This window comes from Lepidochelys kempii, chromosome 21 (genome assembly GCF_965140285.1).
Source record: "Lepidochelys kempii isolate rLepKem1 chromosome 21, rLepKem1.hap1, whole genome shotgun sequence".
NCBI classification, from domain to species: Eukaryota; Metazoa; Chordata; order Testudines; family Cheloniidae; genus Lepidochelys; species Lepidochelys kempii.
The window spans coordinates 774,750-794,609 of NC_136400.1; the positions used below are offsets into that span (position 1 = coordinate 774,750).

General features: G+C 43.2%; 1 protein-coding gene and 1 long non-coding RNA gene across 5 annotated transcripts in view; both read left to right on the forward strand.

Annotated features, from left to right (window-relative positions):
- The window catches only part of CSDE1 (cold shock domain containing E1), a 50,977-nt gene that overhangs the window by 29,585 nt on the left and 1,532 nt on the right, over positions 1–19,860 (forward strand). For all 4 annotated transcript variants that reach the window (XM_073320197.2, XM_073320200.2, XM_073320198.1 and 1 more), the window contains 4 exons: positions 1,739–1,858; positions 2,152–2,330; positions 7,210–7,373; positions 9,637–9,769. In XM_073320197.2, the coding sequence (XP_073176298.1) occupies positions 1,739–1,858; positions 2,152–2,330; positions 7,210–7,373; positions 9,637–9,769 (596 nt within the window). The remainder of the gene's footprint in view (positions 1–1,738; positions 1,859–2,151; positions 2,331–7,209; positions 7,374–9,636; positions 9,770–19,860) is intronic.
- Positions 9,780–19,777, forward strand: LOC144929628 (uncharacterized). Its single transcript, XR_013634882.1, has 2 exons — positions 9,780–12,324; positions 13,569–19,777. It is a non-coding gene; the product is annotated as an uncharacterized LOC144929628 (long non-coding RNA).

Sequence of the window (19,860 nt, forward strand, 5' to 3'; positions counted from 1 at the left end):
AGCTCTGCAAATCCCCAACCCACCCCCTGCACTTTCTGCACCCATCGCTTCTCATGGGGAGCTGCTCTCTCATCAACCCAACCTCTGTGCATCCAAACCCCCTCACACCCAGAACCCCCTTGACGAGCCCCACCCCGACGAGCCACCTGCACCCAGATCCCCACTGTACTGAGCCCCAAACAGCTGCACCTGGATCCCCACCCCACTGAGCCCCGCACACCTAGACCCCCTGCCGAGCTCTATCCCTCCCACACCCGAACACATCTCCTGCTGAATCCCAACCACCTTCTCCTGGGCTGCCCTGCAGAGTCACATTACCATTGCTCCCAGAACCACCACCACCCCCCGCCCCCCCCCCCCCCCCAACAAGCCCCTGTGCATCCGGATCACCCCTGCACCTGGATCCCCCACTGAGCCATTCCCACCCAGATTAACCCACACAGAGCCCCCTCAACCCACACCTGGCTCCCCTCACTCTAAGCTCCTTCACACTTGGATCCTACCTTGCTGAGCCTGCCTGCCTGCCCATCCACACCTGGTGCACTTGACACAAAGGGTCAGGGCCCTGGGGTGTTTCTGGGGCAGGCCCAGTCCTTGCACTGCATCAGGGTTGGGTGCAGCCTTACCGCTGTGTCCCGGGGGGCTGCATAGTCATCTCCCACCTCTGTGCAGCCAGTGGCCTGGGGTCCCCAATGCCATGCTGGAGCCTCCACATTTATTTGACAAATAAAATTTGCAGAATTTTAAAATACTGTGCGCAGAGCTTTTATACTTTGGGGGGCGGGGGGGCAGAATTTTTAATTTTTTGCCGCAGAATGCCCTCAAGACTAATAAAATGACAACTGGTGTGGAGAAAGTAAATAAGGAAGTGTTATTTACTACTTCTCATAACACAAGAACTAGGGGTCACCAAATGAAATTAATAGGCAGTAGGTTTAAAACAAACAAAAGGAAGTGTTTTTTCACACAATGCACAGTCAACCTGTGGAACTCTTTGCCAGGGGATGTTGTGAAGGCCAAGGCTATAACAGGGTTCAAAAAAGAACTAGATAAGTTCATGGAGGATAGGTCCATCAATGGCGTCCCTAACCTCTGTATGCTAGAAGCTGGGAATAGGCAACAGGGACTGGATCATTACCTGTTCTGTTCATTGCCTCTGGGGCACCTGGCGTTGGCCACTGTGGGAAGACAGGATACTGGGCTAGATGGACTTTTGGTCTGACCCAGTATGAGCATTCTTATGGTCTTTACTCCCGACATACTAGTGTACATAAATCAAGTGCACCAGAAAAGGGAGCTGTTTCTGAGTAGTCTTTGCTCTTTTCGGAAGTATTTACAATGAAAACGATGAAATGCCAGTTCAGACATCAGTGTCTGCAAAGCTTTAAGTGTAGTGATGCTGTGGCAACATCATATTCCTGTCTTCTACAATGGGAGTGATCAGAATGGCTCAGGATGCTCTAATCCACTCAGCCTTTCTGAATAGGCTGCCATGGGGTAGAATGAGAATCCTTTGACTCTTTGGTTTGCTATCCAGTTTCTAGAAGCTTCTGGGTTCTTGATTAACAATTGCCCATCCCTTTGCTAGATTCTGTGTATCTCAGGTATTGTGCTGAATATAGAAACTTGTAGTAATACTGCAGTGTTACCAAATGGTCCCAATCAGGGGTAAAGGTCTCATTGGGTTAGGCTCCCAAATTATGTAATCTAAACAGTGTGTACTGTCTTTGTTTTACAGTGAATGGTGCCACTGAGGAAGCTGATCCAACTGTCTACACGGGTAAAGTAATTCGCCCCCTGCGGAGTGTAGATCCCACACAGACTGAATACCAGGGAATGATTGAGGTCATGGAGGACGGTAAGCAGAAACAAACCTGACTCAGCACTGCCCTGCATTAAAGTGCCAACATACTGTTTGTAAAGTTGAGATTACTTTTAATGAGTCTGTTCAGCTCACACTTGTCAAATTATATTTGACAGTGAGCTTTGGCTGTAGATTAGTAAACTATAAACTAGCAACTTACGTAAACTTTTAATTCAAGTTTCTAGCTAGAAAAAAACATTGTGTCCAATGTAGAAACACTTCAAAATACTTCCTCATGAAGGAATAGAAATAGATCTTAAACAGTGTTTTCCTTCCCTCTCTGCTAGGGGAGATGAAAGGAGAGGTCTATCCATTTGGAATTGTGGGGATGGCAAACAAGGGTGATTGCCTGCAAAAGGGGGAGACAGTCAAGTTTCAGCTCTGCGTCCTTGGTCAGAATGAACAGACGATGGCTTGTAACATTACTCCTTTCCGCAGAGCCACTGTGGAATGTGTGAAAGATCAGGTTAGTGGATTCTTCCTTGAGACAAGAGTGTTCACATAATCATAGAAATGCAGGGGTGGAAAGGGCTTTGAGAGGTCAAGTCCAGCCCCCACATTGAGGCAAGACTCACTAAACCTAGACCATCCTTAACAGATGTTTGTCCTATCTATTCTTAAATCTCCAATGATGGGGATTCCACAGCCTCCCTTGGAAGCTTCCCAGTCAACAAATTCCAGAACTTAATTATAAGGGTAGTTAATTTTGTATTAGGAAAGACTTCCTAACTACTATATGAGTAACCATCTGATGGTTCTAACTTGTGTAGCTCTGAAATACTGGGACTTGAATTTTGAAGGAAAACAGAGTTACACAGAAACTTTTGTTCTGTTATCCCATGTGCCCAGTCACAGTCCCCTGTGTCGAGGAGTCCTGGGAGCTCACATTGTTCAGCCTCAGTAGGCATGCGGCAATTCTCTAAAGGGCCATATTTTTTTTTAGTTTGATGTACTCACACTACACACCCACATCATATATCATTTGAAAGCTTATTTTGGGTACGTTTAGATGAGGTTATATGTGGAGCTGTTAAGTGGTGCCATAAGCCTCTGGGCAAGATGAAACAACGGTACCCAAAATGAGTGACTTTGTGCACAGTTCCAGAAACACTCCAGCATGATGGATTGAAGTTTATTGTTGATATTAATTTCAAAACCTTAATGTGGTGGTGTCAACGTTCCCTCCCCACCCTGATCTCTAGGGTACAGATGTGGGGACCTGCATGAAAGACCCCCTAAGCTTATTTCTACCAGCTTAGGTTAAAAACTTCCCCAAGGTACAAATCCTTCCTTGTCCTTGGATGAGTACTGCTGCCACCACCAAGTCAGTTAGACAGAGATTCAGGAAAAGGACCACTTGGAGTTCCTGTTTCCCTAAAATGTCCCCCCCAAGCCTCTTCACTCTCTTTCCTGGGGAGGCTTGAGAATAATCTACCAACCAAATAGATAAACTAGGTGAACACAGATCAGACCCTTTGGTTTTTAGTATCCTAGAAACCCATCAGATGCTTAAACAGAACTTTATTATAAAGAAAGAAAAAAAGTAGAAGAAACACCTCTGTAAAATCAGGATGGAGTGTAATTTTACAGGGTAATAAGATTCAAAATGCAGAGGATTCCCCTCTGCACAAAACTTTAGTTACAAAAACACGGATAAACCTCCCTCTTAGCACAGGGAAAATTCACAAGCTAAAACAAAAATACTCTAACGCATTTCCTTGCTATTACTTACTATTTCTCTAAGTTAGATGTATCATTCATTAGGAGCTATATTACATGCTTGGTCTCTCTTTGTCTCAGAGAACACGCAGAGACAAAGTAAAAACCTTCCCCCCACAGATTTGAAAGTATTTTCTCCCCTTATTGGTCCTTTTGGTCAGGTGCCAACCAGGTTATCTGAGCTTCTTTACCCTTTACAGGTAAAGGGATTCCTGTACCTCTGGCCAAGAGGGATTTTATATTACTGCATAAATAAAGATAGTTACCCTTCCCTTTATATTTGTGACAGGTGGTTATTGATCAGAGCTACCAAACAATGGTGTATTAAAAGATTTGTATTGGTTTTGTAAGGGCAGGTTTGTTTTTTCAGAAAGGAACTTTAGCATATGGCAAATATTGATAACATGAACTGTTTTCATATCACATTCTAAGTTGTCAGAATATTGTACAAGTGATTCTATTTTCAGATGACATATGCTGAGCAGATCAGTCTCTCAATTAAGATTGTGAAGCAGTAGCTATAGGTTGTGCATCCATAGTTTTGTACTGCATAATGAATAGATGTAAATGTGTGAATTCCTAATGTAATGTTTCTCCATTTGTAAGCTTTTGTACATAGTGTAGTTTCTAGCCTGCTTGGTAGAAGGTTTTTATTTGTAATTTGTCTAGGCATGTAATACTAGTCTTTTGAAATATTCTAGAAACTAGCTTTTTAATTGTGACACTTATGTACAAGTCATTCATTATTAGTGTTCGAGATGACAGTACACCACTTCATATTATGAATGTGCAAAAGGTATACGAGAAATGGCCTAACAAGAAGTAGTGAAGACAGTCCACAAACAAGTCCTTACCTTTGCACTGAAGAGGGATGAGGAGCATGGTACATTTTTTTTTACCAGCTATGTCATCAACAACCCATTTGACCCTGAATCACATCCAGAGGTGCTTATTGACTTACATACTGGACTGCATGTAACCTCAGATTTACAAAAGTCTCTCTACTGAAAATACTAGATGTTGAACAAATGGAGAGATTTGTGAAAGGTATACTTGATTCTGATGGGACACACCGCTTCTTCAGCCCAGTTAATAAATCTGTCATTAACACTTTGCTGGCATGGCCAAGATGACTGAATTGAAGTCTGGCAAGGGAAGGATGATCACAGCAGCTGTCAGTCCAGAAATTTGTTTTCCACAGAGCCTTGTCCTTCACAAGATGCAGAGATAATGTTTCGATGGCAACTGTTAGTCACACAGTATGACCTGTGCCCCTGCCCCTCTTCCATGCTGATGGAACACTTAAGCTTGGTCCACACTACCAGCTTATGTTGGTATAACTGTCGTTCGGGGGGTAGGTTTTCCAGAGCGACGCAGTTACACTGATCTAACCCCTGGTATAGACAGTGCTGTGTTGATGGGAGGGCTTCTCACAGTGACATAACAATCCCCTCTCGTGGAGGTGGAATAAGTACACTGATAGGAGAATCTCTTCTGTGTCGGTAGGGTCTCCATTAAGCGCTACAGTGGTGCAGAATGGTGCAGTGCTGTAAGTGTAGACAAGCCCTTAAAAGACCAGACTAAGCTGAGTGAGGGCATCAGCTGAAAGCTCAAGCTGAAAGAATTCAAGAGCTAAGAGCATGCAACAAAGAAACCACGGTGTACATTAGAAATGCCCATGGCTGTCATACAAATGGCTGGAGACGCATTCCACACTTTCACTGAATTGGCTGCTGAGTACTTGAGGTAGGTCCTAACAGGATTTGACAAAAGCTAATTCTGTAATCAAAATCTTTGACAAATATGACGAACTTTGGAAAGACAGAACTGGACAGGATCTAAGATTGGATGCAACAAATAGCTTGACTGGCGGATGCCCTGTGCCTCCATAGAAAGTTTCTGAACTAAAGTGGCATCCAGCAAGCAGTCACTTGTAAAAATTTCTGACTACATGATTCAAAATGCACCTGAGTGTAGAAGCAGATCTCGTCTTCGCCCCCCACCCCTCCAACGATGTGATTGTGCCACCCCTGTTTGCTATGTGCAGGGGAGGGGAGGGAACCTTTTTTAATGTTGCCAAAACAAATGGAGCTTACTGCTTCAGAGATTTACCAAATTGGGGGAGGGTATAGATCAGCCACAATTCCTACAGCAAGGATGTTTGCAGCAGTGCTGTATGACCAGTGAGAGAGAGAAGGAGCTCCACAGAGACCTGAACTGCTTGCAACTCAATCTGTCCATCAAAGAGGACAAGTCACTGGCCAAACTCTCACCGTGTGAGGACAGTTCTAAGAGCATGTCAGAAGAGCATTTTGGCAAACAAAGATTTGGATGCCTTCACACGTAGGTAAATCAGATATTGGATCACCATTGCAGCATGGGTGGAAAAAATGTGGATGATCTACTTTCTGTGTTCAAGTGCCCAATAGCATTTGAGTTTCTGCAGGACTTTATTTTTGCAGTGATCCTACTGGTTTAGGCACAATCAGCTAATTATCTGTAGTTAAGTCTTCCCTGCACAGAACTGTGTACATTGCAAGGCAGTGAAGACTCTGGTAACCCAGGTGCACATGACTGATAACTAGAAAGTGTCACCAGCACTATTACATTTCAGTGATACCTGTACAAACTTCTGACTATTTTTAGCTTTTAGATTGTTGCTTTCAGGTCCGAAAGAAATCCATTATGTCTTGAAATAATACATAGTAATTTAACACACACTAATCCAAACAGGTCAAAGTGGTCTTTTTAATGTGTTGATGGTGTCATTGTTCATGCCCACATCGATGGTAAGAGCACCACTTGACAGTCCCATATCCTACCTCATCTTGGAAATAAGCTTTCAAATCGTTTGATGTGCATGATGATTTTCCTATGGGAGAAGTTTTGTTACTAACTTCAAGTAGTTAGTGGTAGCTCTGTCCTGAAATATGAGGGCTGATATCCCTTCAGTTTTTATCATAGCTAATGTCGCTGCCAATAGATTATTCGTATAACTGTGTAATCCTTTTTTAATTTTACTAAAAGTATCTTGTAGTAAAATCCACAGTCTGCTTGGGAAGAGATGAGTGCAGGAGGTGGAAGGATGGAATATGTTGCCACCTTAATTTCACAGGGCATTCACTTCTTGTATTACGAGTAAATAGGAGCACCTGATGGAGGCTTTCTGCCACTTATTGTGTATACTTTCCCACAAAAGAGTTGAATATTTTACCTCCTGCCTCCTTTTGTTTGCTTTCTCTGGACCCCTTCTGCTATCAGACTTCTGAGACTGAGTGTCTGCAGTTTAATTCAGTATTCCACATAGTTGTTCCCACACAGAAAGATGACAGTATCAGTATTAGGCCATGATTTTAAAAACAGATATGTAAGTTATGCTTCTAAGGCCATATTTAGGACCATAAGTGGCCTGACTTCCAAAAGAGCTGCGACACTAACCATGCCCTTTGGCTTAATAGGTGTTTAAATATGGATTTAGGTGCCTGATGTTAGGCATCCATTTTTTTAAAACCTTACCTGCACTCTGTCCCTTTTTAATACAACATATAAACAAAGTGGAGTTGAAATGCAATAGTGTGTCCATTTGAAATGACATGAATGAACTAAATTGCATTGCTGTTTTTCAGTTTGGCTTCATTAACTATGAAGTGGGTGACAGCAAAAAGCTCTTTTTTCATGTGAAAGAAGTTCAGGATGGTGTAGAGCTGCAGGCTGGAGATGAAGTAGAGTTCTCCGTGATCCTGAATCAGCGCACAGGGAAATGCAGTGCCTGTAATGTATGGCGTGTCTGGTGAGGAATTGGGATTATCTGGTTTAATCAGAAACAAATAATCAAATCTCTGCAGGTTGGGGGAAAAGCACACACTTTCCTGCGTGGGAAAGTGACGTTTTTTTTTACATGACAGACCTTAATGTGCTTTTGTGTTAACTGGCATAGTTGGTAAATGACTGCCTCCTGTATTATCAAACATATTGCATAAGTCCTGTTCTTAATAGTCACTGAATGGACAGCAGCATTCCTGCCTATTAAAAGGATTAGTATCGTATTTGACAATGGGAAACATGGATGTGGACAGGTAAACCAAGTAAAATAATGAAATTAGAAGTCAAGATTTAATAGAATGGGCCACAGGGCTCTGTGAAGACAGGGTGGGTGAGATAATATCTTTTATTGGACCAGCTTCTGTTGGTAAGAGACATTGCATAAGCTTGAAAGTTCTTCAAGCTTATGCAGCTTCTCTTAACAGAAACTGGTCCAGTAAACCACCTTGTCTCTAATATCCTGAGACCAACATAGCTACGGCAGCATTGCATACAACATATGCAAAATGTGTGGCAGTTCAACAAGGGTTGGAGTCAAAGCTTCCGACTAGCATTTAACTGATATTCAGAAAACTTCATTGTAGCTCTGCACACTTGTTATAAACCTCTTTCCACTGATCCCTTACTGGTAGACATTTAATTGCAAGAAAATGTGGCAGGCAGGCAGCTTTTTATTTTGGGTGCTTTGGAAAACTGAGTTCTGCACTGAAGGAGATTTTGAAAACTATGCCAAACTGTGGGAGAAATCACCCTGAAGCAAGTGTAGAACACGGAAAGAAGAAATGCTTTCCTGCGCTGTGTTGGCTAAGAGTGCACAACTCCAGGTAGAGATTAGTAGATATTGTTTGAATAAATTGCTTTGATTTTTTTTTGAATGGCTGACCATTAATACGTCAGTTTTACTTTTAAAAGCCTTTTGCAGTAGCAGCTAGGTGTGCACAAACTTTAAAGCCGTGTGGTCACTCTCAAAAATGGGCAAAGACTAAACCAAAAACTTCTTGCATTTGAGTTAGAGCTAATCATCCTTCATTTCTATAAGACTGAAGTGAGGGCCCCACCATGGAGGACACTGCCACCATTTGCAAAATCTTTAACAAAGACGCTGACAGTGAGAGCCTCCCAGCTATTCTTAAATGCTGTGAGAAGTATGGGTCAGTCAGTCTCTTAGATAACTGGGTCCCAGACAGTTAATTGAAAAACAGTGTAATGACTTGAATGTAGGAGTTATGTAGTCACAATGGCCTGCCCCGCTCAGGAAGCAGGCAATTCAGGACTTTCTGCTGGATCTTCCAGATGTATTTCAAGCATATCTCTAAAGAGAGGGCATTAAGCAGCAGCCAGGTTAGGGGGAGTGGTGCTTTTTCCAAGCTCTGCATACAGAGCTGAGTGGTTAAGGCACTCAACTACAATCCTGAAGGTCATGGGTTTGTCTCACTTAACCTCAGACTGTCAAAGCCTGCCTCCAGTTCACCTAGCTTCAATATGGCTACCTGATCCATTGTTAGGGCGGTCAAAGGTGGTTGGATGTGATTCCTGAACCATTGGTCATGAAACTGATGTGTTTTAACCGCATCAGCCTGAGGAGCCATTGGCTCAGGGGACCTATGGCTTTGACTGTGCAAAATTTACATACCCCCTCATTCTTATGTGAGGAATTTAATTTAAATATCAGGATCACTGGGTATCTGCACTAACCCCTTCTGAGATGAATAGGTAGCTCACGCTAGTCAGAGCTATTGTTCCAAGTGCTGCAGACTCATGTTACACTTCAAGATTTTGAGTTCATCTCTGCAACTGTAACAGCCAGTTGTTTCTCCAGAGATTCTGGAGAGTTGTTGGCATGTTGTACCACGGCATATCAATGATTCCTGAGCACTGGCATTAAGCTTAATTGGGATGTGACAAACACATGGGGTGACTGTTGAAGGTTTGCATTGAGAGGAAAGATTGTAGCTTCCTGGCTAGCTGTAGAGGATAAAGTTCTGTGGGCTCCTGCTGACATCTGAGAATCCAGGGGCTGCAGTAAATATCGTAGGACCTTGGGGTTGGTATAGTGTCCTTTCCAGAAAGCCCATCTCAAAATGAGGTGACTTCTTTAGTCTCAATTTCCTTTTTGTCTTGGTACAAATTATCCAATTCCCAGTCACCTCATATGCCTTCCCAAATGTTAGTCCGGACATTATCCAGGGGATGGCTGCTGCTCCAAGTAACTAGCTCCATTTCTGTTACAGTGAAGGCGCAAAGGCTGTTGCTGCTCCGCGTCCTGATAGACTTGTTAATCGTTTAAAGAGCATTACTTTAGATGATGCCAGTGCTCCTCGCCTAACAGTTCTTCGTCAACCAAGGGGACCGGATAACTCAAAGGTATACTCTTACGATAACAGCCTCGTGTGCAGAATTACTCTCTATAAATATCTAGAAATAATGGTAATTTATGGTAATAGAATCTTGATTCTTCAAGATGAATTGTCCATATGATTTGCACTCTTGGTGCATATGTACCCCACATACATGAGATCAGGTTCTTTTTTGCCAGCAGTATCTGTTGGGGGTAGTGCCTGTGCTCTGATGTCCTTGAACATACACATCTCCATCAAGGATGTAAACGGCGAGGAGTAGGCCCAGCCATACATACCCATCTCCATCAAAGGATGTAAACAGAGGGGAGTAGGCCCAGCTATCGTAGGTTTTTTTATTGCTGGTAGCAATGAGATGGAACTCCTGCAGTATCCACCTCCTTCAGTGTGTATGTAGTTGTGTGTTAGGCTTGTTGCCAGTTGCCAGTACACAAAAAGTCCTTATTTTAATCAGCTTCTGTTTTTAGCACAGAAACCTTCCCCTCTGTACAAGGGCTCTAGCAAAGTAACCAAAGTGAAATCTCCAGGTTTTAAAACCTGCCCCTCTGTGCAAAACCTCAGTGCCACTTAATAATGGGCACCTGGTGTCACCTCTTACCAGGGTTGCTTGTGATAGCTGTGGTCCAAGAAAAGTCATAGCAGGAGTGGCTTTCCAACCCTACACCTGGGGGTGAGACCCAGAGACTGGGCTTGTTGGACATGCAGCCTGTTCATGTACTAGCCTCCAGATGTCACCGATGACTGAGCTCTCCTGTGCAACTGTTTCAGTATGTGAACAGGCTACCTCAACACCAAGAGTGACTAAAGACCATCTGTCTGAAGGACAGTTGATAGTCCACGTGTCCTTACGTGTTGTGCCAGATGTGGCTGACACAGCAGCAAATACTGTGGTTATGTTGGTAGCCATGAGAACATCCTGGCTCTGATTATCAGGGATTCCCAAGGAGGTTCAAACAACGGACAGTCTTCTCTTCGGCAACAAATTTCTTAATCCAAAGGGGGATGAGGCCATACATTTCTTGAAGGACTCTAGGGCCATTCTGTGCTCCCTGGGCTTCTGTTTCAGCCCCAAGAAAGAAGCAAGCAAGACCAGACTTTCAGGCACCATCTCTCTGCTGATTACTATTACCAGCCTCAAGAGACCTCAGAGTTTCTGAGAAAGAAATACAGGTTCCAGGAACAGTGACTCTGACTCTTCCTCTAGTGCTTCACAATGTCTTTCCCCTGGCATTCAATTTGACACAGTTGTCACAAGCCTAGGAGAACCTCCAGAGGATCTAGTCTCTTCTGCCCCCTTTTGGCAACCACCTCTTATTTTTGGGAAATCTGGATTCAGTTATCTCAGACCTGTGGGTCCCAGGAATTGTACAAGCCAATTCCAATCCCTTCCTACTTCTTATACCCCCTTTCTCATCCCTTTTCATGAATCCTTCTCCTAAGATACTGTTAAAACAGTGGACTCCTACAACTAAGCAGTGGAAGAGGTGATCTTGGTAGTCAGGGGCAAGGGTCTTTATTCCCATTACTTATCCCAGAAAAGGGGATTGGCCTCCCATTCTGGACCTCTGTTTCAACATCTTCATCTGCTGTTCAGTTTCAGGATGGTGACTCTAGCCTCCATAATTCCCTCTGTAGATCCACAAGATTGGTTCAGAGCTCTCAACCTGCAGAATTCCTGTTTTTACAGAAAGGTTTTCTGTGGGTTAGATTAATTAGATTCCTAGTAGGAACACCTCATTACCAGTGTGGGAGCCTGCCCTTTGGTCTTTCCATGGCACTGAGGATGTTCACAACTGCCAAACCCTTGGTGGTAGCTCATCTAAAGAGACCAGGGATCCTGGTCTACCTATATACCTTGACTGACTGATTCAAGGAAGATCTCCCGCACCTCCAACATGTGACTAACTCTGTTGAAATAACCTTAAGTTATTTACCATTTTGGGCCTCAAAGTCTGAGAAATCCACATAGACTCAATACTTAGCGCTTATAGTAGCCATGTTAGATTTTTAGGTCAGTGAGAGCTTACCTTACAGAGATAAAGTTGTTTGAGGTTTATCAAGATCACTCAAGAACATCAGTGAGACTGGCCTCTCAGACTCTTGACACATCTTAGAAATGTAGGGCTGAAAGGGACCTCAAGAGGTCATCAAGTCTAGTCCCTCTGTGTTGAGGCAGGACCAAATAAACCTAACCTATCCCTGACCAGTTAATGTCCAACCTGTTCTTAAAACCCTCCAATGGTGGGGATTCCCCAACCTCCCTTGGAAACCTATTCCAGAACTTTTCTGCCTTTTTATAGTTAAAATGTTTTTCCTAATATCTAACCTAAATCTCCTTTGCTGCAGATTAAGCCCCATTACTACTTGACCTGCCTTCAGAGGAGAACAATTGATCACCGCGCTTAAAATATTCATACATTACAAGGGCAGAAGAGGTCGTCATGATCTAGTCCAACCTCCGGTATAACACAGGCCATAGAACTTCCCCCTGAATAATTCCTAGAGCCAAGCTCTTCAAATCAAGATTGGTTGCTTTTTTCCAAAAGTCCACCATGACCCATGGTAAATTGTTCCCATTGTTAATTATGTTCACTGTTACAAATTTACCTTATTTCCAGCCTGAATCTGTCTAGCTTCAATTTACAGTGATTGGATCATGTTATAACTTTTTTTACTAGATTGAAGACCCCATTATTAAATGTTTCCCATGTAGTTAGTTACTCTCTAATCAAGACACCCCACCTTCTTTGTTAAGCTGAATCATAGAATATCAGGGTTGGAAGGGACCTCAGGAGGTCAATCTAGTCTAACCCCCTGCTCAAAGCAGGACCAATCCCCAGTTTTTGCCCCAGATCCCTAAATGGCCCCCTCAGGGATTGAACTCACAATCCTGGGTTTAGCAGGCCAATATTCAAACCACTGAGCTGTCCCTCTGAGCTCTTTGAGTCATCACTAATCCTTTAATCATTCTCCTGGCTCTTCTCTGAACCCTCTCCAGTTTACCAACGTTGTTTAATTGTGGCCACCAGAACTGGACACCGTATTCCAACAGGGGTTGCACCATAGCTAATTCCCGGGGGGAAATAACTTCTCTACTCCTGCTTGAGATTCCACTTAACGCATCCTAGGATCACGGATGCTGGCAGACCAGGTGCTAGCTCATGCCCAGGCCTCACCGAACACTGATAAATGGATAACTGGAAACCAATCTTGCTCACCTGTGTTAGAATTGTTAAAATAGATCTTAAGTTTATAAGAATGTGTTTAGTGTTCCAACTTTATGAAATGCTTATGGGTCACTGAATGTGTTAATCTCGCTATCTGCATCCCATGTTATAAGGTAACGTTTACGTGTTTGCTTCAACGTAACTATAAAAGTGTTTGCTATGACACTGGAAATCCCCACAGTCAGGAAAGGAGCATTACCAGGTGTGAACTTGTGGTAAACTAGTATAAAAGTCACATTCTGTCCATCAGTAGAGACCTGTAGACACCAGATGAACCATTTGTAGAACATCAGTGGACAAAGACTGATTTTGCTTCCCCTATACCCATGAAAAGGGGATGTGTACAAACCTTTGTCCGAACTGTGGTGGGAATAAGTCCCTGACCAGAAGGAACCATATCACTATTCTGCTGAGAAATTTGGAGAGGGCAAAATATCTAAGCATAAGCAAGGGATCCCCGCACTGCTTTGCTTGGGGTAGCCCTAAAGGACACAGAGCTTGCACTTTACAGCAACTTCTATAACTTTTTGAAACCTAAGATAACTCTTCTGTGCGTGATGTTTACCTGCTTTAACCCAGAAGTCACCTACTCCAGGACATGCCCAACAAAGAAAGTAACAGAACACCACTAGCTGTCACCTTCAGCCCCCAGCTTTAACCTCTCCAGCACATCATCAAGGATCTACAACCTATCCTGAAGGACAATCCCTCACTCTCACAGATCTTGGGAGACAGGCCAGGCCTTGCCTACAGACAGCCCTGCAACCTGAAGCAAATACTCACCAGCAACCACACAACAGAACCACTAACCCAAGAACCTATCCTTGCAACAAAGCCCATTGCCAATTGTGCCCACATATCTATTCAAGGGACACCATCATAGGACCTAATCACATCAGCCACACCGTAAGAGGCTCATTCACCTGCACATCTACCAGTGTGATATATGCCAACAGTGCCTCTCTGCCACCTACATTGGCCAAACCGGACAATCTCTACCCAAAAAAATAAATGGACACAAATCAGATGTCAAGAATTAACTTTCTAAAACCAGTCGAAGAACACTTCAGCCTCCCTGGTCACTCAATTTCAGACCTAAAAGTTGCAATTCTCCAACAAAAAAAACTTCAAAAACAGACTCCAATGAGAGACGGCAGAATTGGAATTAATTTGCAAACTGGACACCATTAAATTAGGCTTGAATAAAGACTGGAGTGGATAGGTCATTACACAAAGTAAAAACCATTTCCCCATGCTGATTTTTTCCCCCGTACTGTTTGAAATGGGCCATCCTGATTATCACTACAAAAGGCTTTTTTTCTCCTGCTGATAATTGGTCTCGTTACAGTTGGTATGGCAACACCATTTTTTCATGTTCTCTGTGTATATAAATCTGCCCACTGTATTTTCCACTGAATGCATCCGATGAAGTGAGCTGTAGCCCACGAAAGCTTATGCCCAAATAAATTTGTTAGTGTCTAAGGTGCCACAAGTCCTCCTCATTTTTTTTTTTTTGCTGATAGAGACTAACACGGCTACCACTCTGAAACCTGCTTTAACCTTGTAAGTAATCCCTTTCTTTTTCCTAGCTAACCGTTTAGTTAGATTACAGGATTCGCTACAAGCATTGTCTTTGAGAAACATTAAGGTACAATTGACTTGCAGTAAGTGACTGACTGGTCCTTTGGGACTAGGAGTAACCTGAATATCGTGATTTTTCGATGTAAGGGACCATCTGTTACAAAGGCAGGCTTGCTTGATCATTTTTGTTGCTTTCCTCTATACTCTCTCCAATTTGTCCACTTATTTCCTAAAGTGGGATGCCCAGGATTGGGAACAGTGCTCCGTTTGGGGCCTCATCAGTGCTGGGTAGAGGGACTGTTGCCTCCAGTCTCTTATGAACAACACTCCTGTTAATACATCCAGGGGTAACAGCTTTTTTCACAGCTGTATCCCATCTTGTATCACAAATTGAATGAGTCACCAGTAATCCCTGGATCCTTTTCAGCAGTGCTACCACCTAGTCCATTACTTTGAATTTGTATTTGTTTTTTTCCTTCCTACGTGAATACTTGCACTTCTTCTCTATTGAGTTTAATCTCTTTGAATTCAGACCATTTCTCCAGTTTGTCAAGGTTCTGACTCCTAATCCTGTCTTTCAAAGTCCTTGCAACCCCTCCCAGCTTGGTGTCATTTGAAAGTTTTATAAACATACTGTCCACTCCAGTCTCCAGGTCATTAATGAAAATATTGAATAAGAGCAGACCAAGGACTGACCCCTGTGGGACCCAGTTTAGATATGCCCTCCTAGTGTGACAGCAAATCATTGATAACTACTCTTGAGTGTAGTCTTTCAACCAGTTGTGCATCCACCTTATAGTAATTTCCTCTGGATCATATTTCCTTAATTTGCTTATGAGAATATCATGTGGAACTGTTGGATGGCTTACTAAAATCTAGGACACCTGTGTGATGCGGTTTGCCAGACTTCACCTATGCTCCATGCAGGGGAGGGTTGAAATTTGTCTACCCAGCAGACACTGCATAGACATGAAGATCAGTCTTCTCCCTCTTAAATTGATAAGACCCTCTTCACGTGTGCAATGGAATAACCTTCTCCGCCTCTACCTACCAAGACTCTGGTGGCAGATGCCTCTTCAGGGGTGGAGGGAGCTTATCTAGATCACCTTCAAACACAAGGTCTGTGGTACCCTCAGAAGTTCATCTATAGCCCAGAGCCATCTGCCTGGCATAAAAAGCATTTCTGCCTTTATGCCAGGGATCCATGGTCCAGGTGCTGACAGACAGCATCACAGCTATGCATTATGATGACAGAAAGGAGAAGGTAATCTCCACTGATACTGAGGGAAGTGAGGCAAGATGCATGACTGATCACGACTGCCCAGGCTATAGGCAGTTCTGGTATTAGGACCTTATTCACCTTTTACCATAGCCGCCACCATCCCCTTACTGGCCTTACCCAACAGTCTTGCAGAACAATGGTCAGATCCTGCACCTGGACCCTGCTTTCTTGTATCTGACAGCCTGGATGTTTGACAGGATGACGTCCACTGAAAGAAGCTGTTCAGCTGAAGTTCAAAACATTCTGCTCCAGAGCAGGAAAGCATTAACTAGACTGACTAGGAAAACTCCTCCTTCCACTTAGTTTTATATTGGGGCATCTCAGCCCCAGCTATTGCCCTTGACTGCTCATTTGAGCACTAGTGGACTGCTGACTAGCCCTGAAACAATGTGGAATATTTCCAAGGGTCCATCTGGCAACAGTATCTCTGTACATCCTATTCAAGGCCATGCTGTACTTTGCCACTCTTCAAAGCCTAGATTTTTTTAAACTTACGTTTTTCCCCCCTCAGTCTTTCCCATGTTTTGAAGACTGTTCCTATTTCTAAGATCTTTAGGGCAGCTACATGGAGCTCAGGCCCCACACTTAAAATATACTATTCCTTGATAGAGGCTTCCACACTGGATGCCTGCTTTGATAGGATTGTCTTACGGTCATTATCTAAGTAAGAGTCCTGTTACCCACCCCGCCAAGGAAACACAACTTTTTGTTCGAGTCACCAAAAGTGCATCCATGTGAACAATCTCTGAGCAGGGTTACTTACCATACTGTAACTGGCTCTTGTGTGTTGTCCACATTGGTTCCACAACACACCCTCCTCCACTACTGTGGATTCCTATTCCTCTGGGATTCTGTATTGGCGAAGGAAGTGGGGATGATTGGGCCTGCGCTGCTCTTTATCTGGCATGGGGATGTGAGAACATTAGGGTGCAGGGGTAGCCTCAGTGGACACTACTGGCTAAAAGAATCTGATCCTGTTTACATCACCCACATATGCACCAAGAGTGGAATGGGTGTGGACAATACATCACAGAGAACCACATTACTATAAGGTAAGTAACTGTTCTTTTCGTAACGTGTGAATGCTGATAAAGGCTAAAACTGTTCTTACTTTGTTAATTCTTTTAAATGTAAAAGTCAAAAATCAAGGCTTCCTGTCTTGCTATGTTTGCCACAAGCCACTCAAGCTGCTGATCCCGGAAAGGACTGTAATGCACTAACATAGTTAATCTGAATTTCAGAGCTGGGTGTATAATTACCACCTCAGCTGGCAGGTGATGCTAACTGTCTTTAAGAATGACAAATTGATTGCTAGAAGGCAAAATGTACTCTTCTGCAGCAATCCATTTAAAACTCCTCTAGAGAAACAGCTTTCTAATGAAAGAGCCTATTCTCCTTTGTGCAGAAATAATCCACCTAGGAGAAAGGGGAAAGAGCTGGAGCTTCAGCTCAGTGAATTTCATAGGAACTTTTGTTAGCATGGAGGAATCTGGGGGAGCCCAGCAAGCTCACTCCTCACCTGTGTTCCCTCTAAGGTGTGTGCCTGCGTGGCTGCACAGGAGGCCATCAAGGGCCACACACACAAGTGAGCGTGGAGGGTGGGTGGGGGTAGTGGGGTGAGATGTGGGGCAGTGATGGTAGTTTGGGGTGTGCAGGGCTTGGGATGTGGGAGGAAGACTCCTCTCCCCCCACCCCAGCTCCGCCTCTCCCCTGGTCAGCACAGTATCTTGTTTAGCAGAATGTGTGTTGTCACCATCTGAATAGCCAGGAAATAATGCCTCAATAAAACTTTCAGTAGACTGCCGGAGAGATGCTTCTAGCAAGCTCCACGCCGATTGATAAGTTTTAACTTCATGTAAAGGTCTTATAAACCTCATTCTTGGCAATTACCTATCTACATTATTTATCTCATTCCTTTTTAAAAATGGCAAAAATAGTATTTCATTGTCCCTGGCTTTCCATTGCATAAGACACCAATTACTTGGATCAACTGGCAGAAAATGTTCTTGTGTTGAGGTTAGTTACTGGATCAATATAACATTGCCCCTCAACTTGAACTGTGCTCTGAGTTCAGAAGTAAGATCATGTGTTAAGCATTCCATGGAAGCTTTAAGTATCAGGCTGAAGAAGTGAGCCTTTCCCATTTATAGATTGCAAAGGAACAGTCTCTAGGTAAGACAAAGTTAATACAAATTCTGATAAGTACATTTTGGTTGAACTCCCCTTGGGGAAACTACAGGGTCTGATGGTTGCTGTATACAACCTCATTAAGGTGAATGTCAGCTGTGCACACTTCGATGAAATTCAGTGTTGGTAAATGGAAAGTAATGCACATGGGAAAACATAATCCCAACTATACATATAAAATGATGGAGTCTTAATTAGCTGTTACCACTCAAGAAAGAGGTCTTGAAATCAATGTGGATAGTTCTCTGAAACCATCGACTCAGTGTGCAGCTGCAGTCAAAAAAGGAAACAATGTCGAGAATTATTAAGAAAGGGATAGATAAGACAGAAAATATCATCATATTGCCTCTATATAAATCCATGGTACATTCACATCTTGAATAATGTGTGCAGATGTGGTCGCCTATCTCAAAGATATATTGGAATTGGAAAAGGTTCAGAAAAGGGCAACAAATTATTAGGCGTATGGAACAACTTCCATATGAGGAGAGAGTAATAAGACGGACTTTTCAGCTTGGAAAAGATGACTGGGGGGATATGATAGAGGTCTATAAAATCATGACTGGTGTGGAGAAAGTGAATAAGGAAGTGTTTATTCCTTCTCATAATACAAGAACTAGGGGTCACCAAATGAAATTAATAGGCAGCAGTTTAAAACAAAAGTATTTTTTCACACAATACACAGTCAACCTGTGGAACTCTTTGCCAGAGGATGTTGTGAAAGCCAAGACTATCCCAGGGTTAAAAAAAGAACTAGATAAGTTCATGGAAGATACAGGTCCATCAATGGCTATTAGCCAGGATGGGCGGGGATGGTGTCCCTAGCCTGTTTGCCAGAAGCTGGGAATGGGCGACAGGCTGGATCACTTGATGATTACCTGTTCTGTTCATTCCGTCTGGGACACCTGGAATTGGCCACAGTTGAAATACAAGATACTAGGCTAGATGGACTTTTGGACTGACCCAGTGTGGCCACTCTTATGTTGAAATTCACGTAGGAACATAGGTAGCCACAGAAAGTTCCCCAGTGCAGCGGAACTGTCATGGTTACTCTACATGTGAATGGGTAACTTCAGCTAGGTGCAGAGGACACAGAACCTCCTGTATGTGAGACACTAGAACATTGTATATGTGCATGAGACTCTGAAGGTGAACTTGACTGTGCTACCTTAATTGTCCAAGCTGATCCAGTGTAAAAATGTAAACCACATGAAGGTTGAATAGTCTTTATGGCTTTTAAAGTGCTTTGTATTAATACAAGAGGATGGTAATAAGGGGAATTTGAGTGGTGGTTTTTTAACTGAGTGCTTTTTTAATTATTTTGAGCCTTGGTGTCCTGATTTAAAAAGAAACATTTACTTTGATTTCTAAATTGTGGTATTATATTTTACATTCAGACAAGACCTTTACAGATGAAGCCCTGTCTGAACATTAAATATCTCAAGCATTTTGCATAAGTGGAAAAGATTCTTCCTCTCCAAAATTCCCCTTCTCTTTCCAAACTCCTGCACAGTGCTGTTGGCCTAGCTGGCTGCCAATTTTCCTCACCAGAGGTGGCTGCATTTCAATGGTACATTTATATGCATAGTTTGCAAAGCATGTACTGACCCTTGTGGAAGGGGGCTGTAGGAATGAATGGATAGGCACTGCCAAGGTCACCTGAAGACCCACCTTTCCTAAGACCTAGCTAGGTACTAGCAGTAGGATGTTGTGAGCTCTTGGTGAAAAATGGGGCTGTTGTGAAAGTCGGGAGATGATGGTGCATATCCACAGATTACCTCGATATTGGTGCTGCACATAAAATTAATTCCACAAATGGAT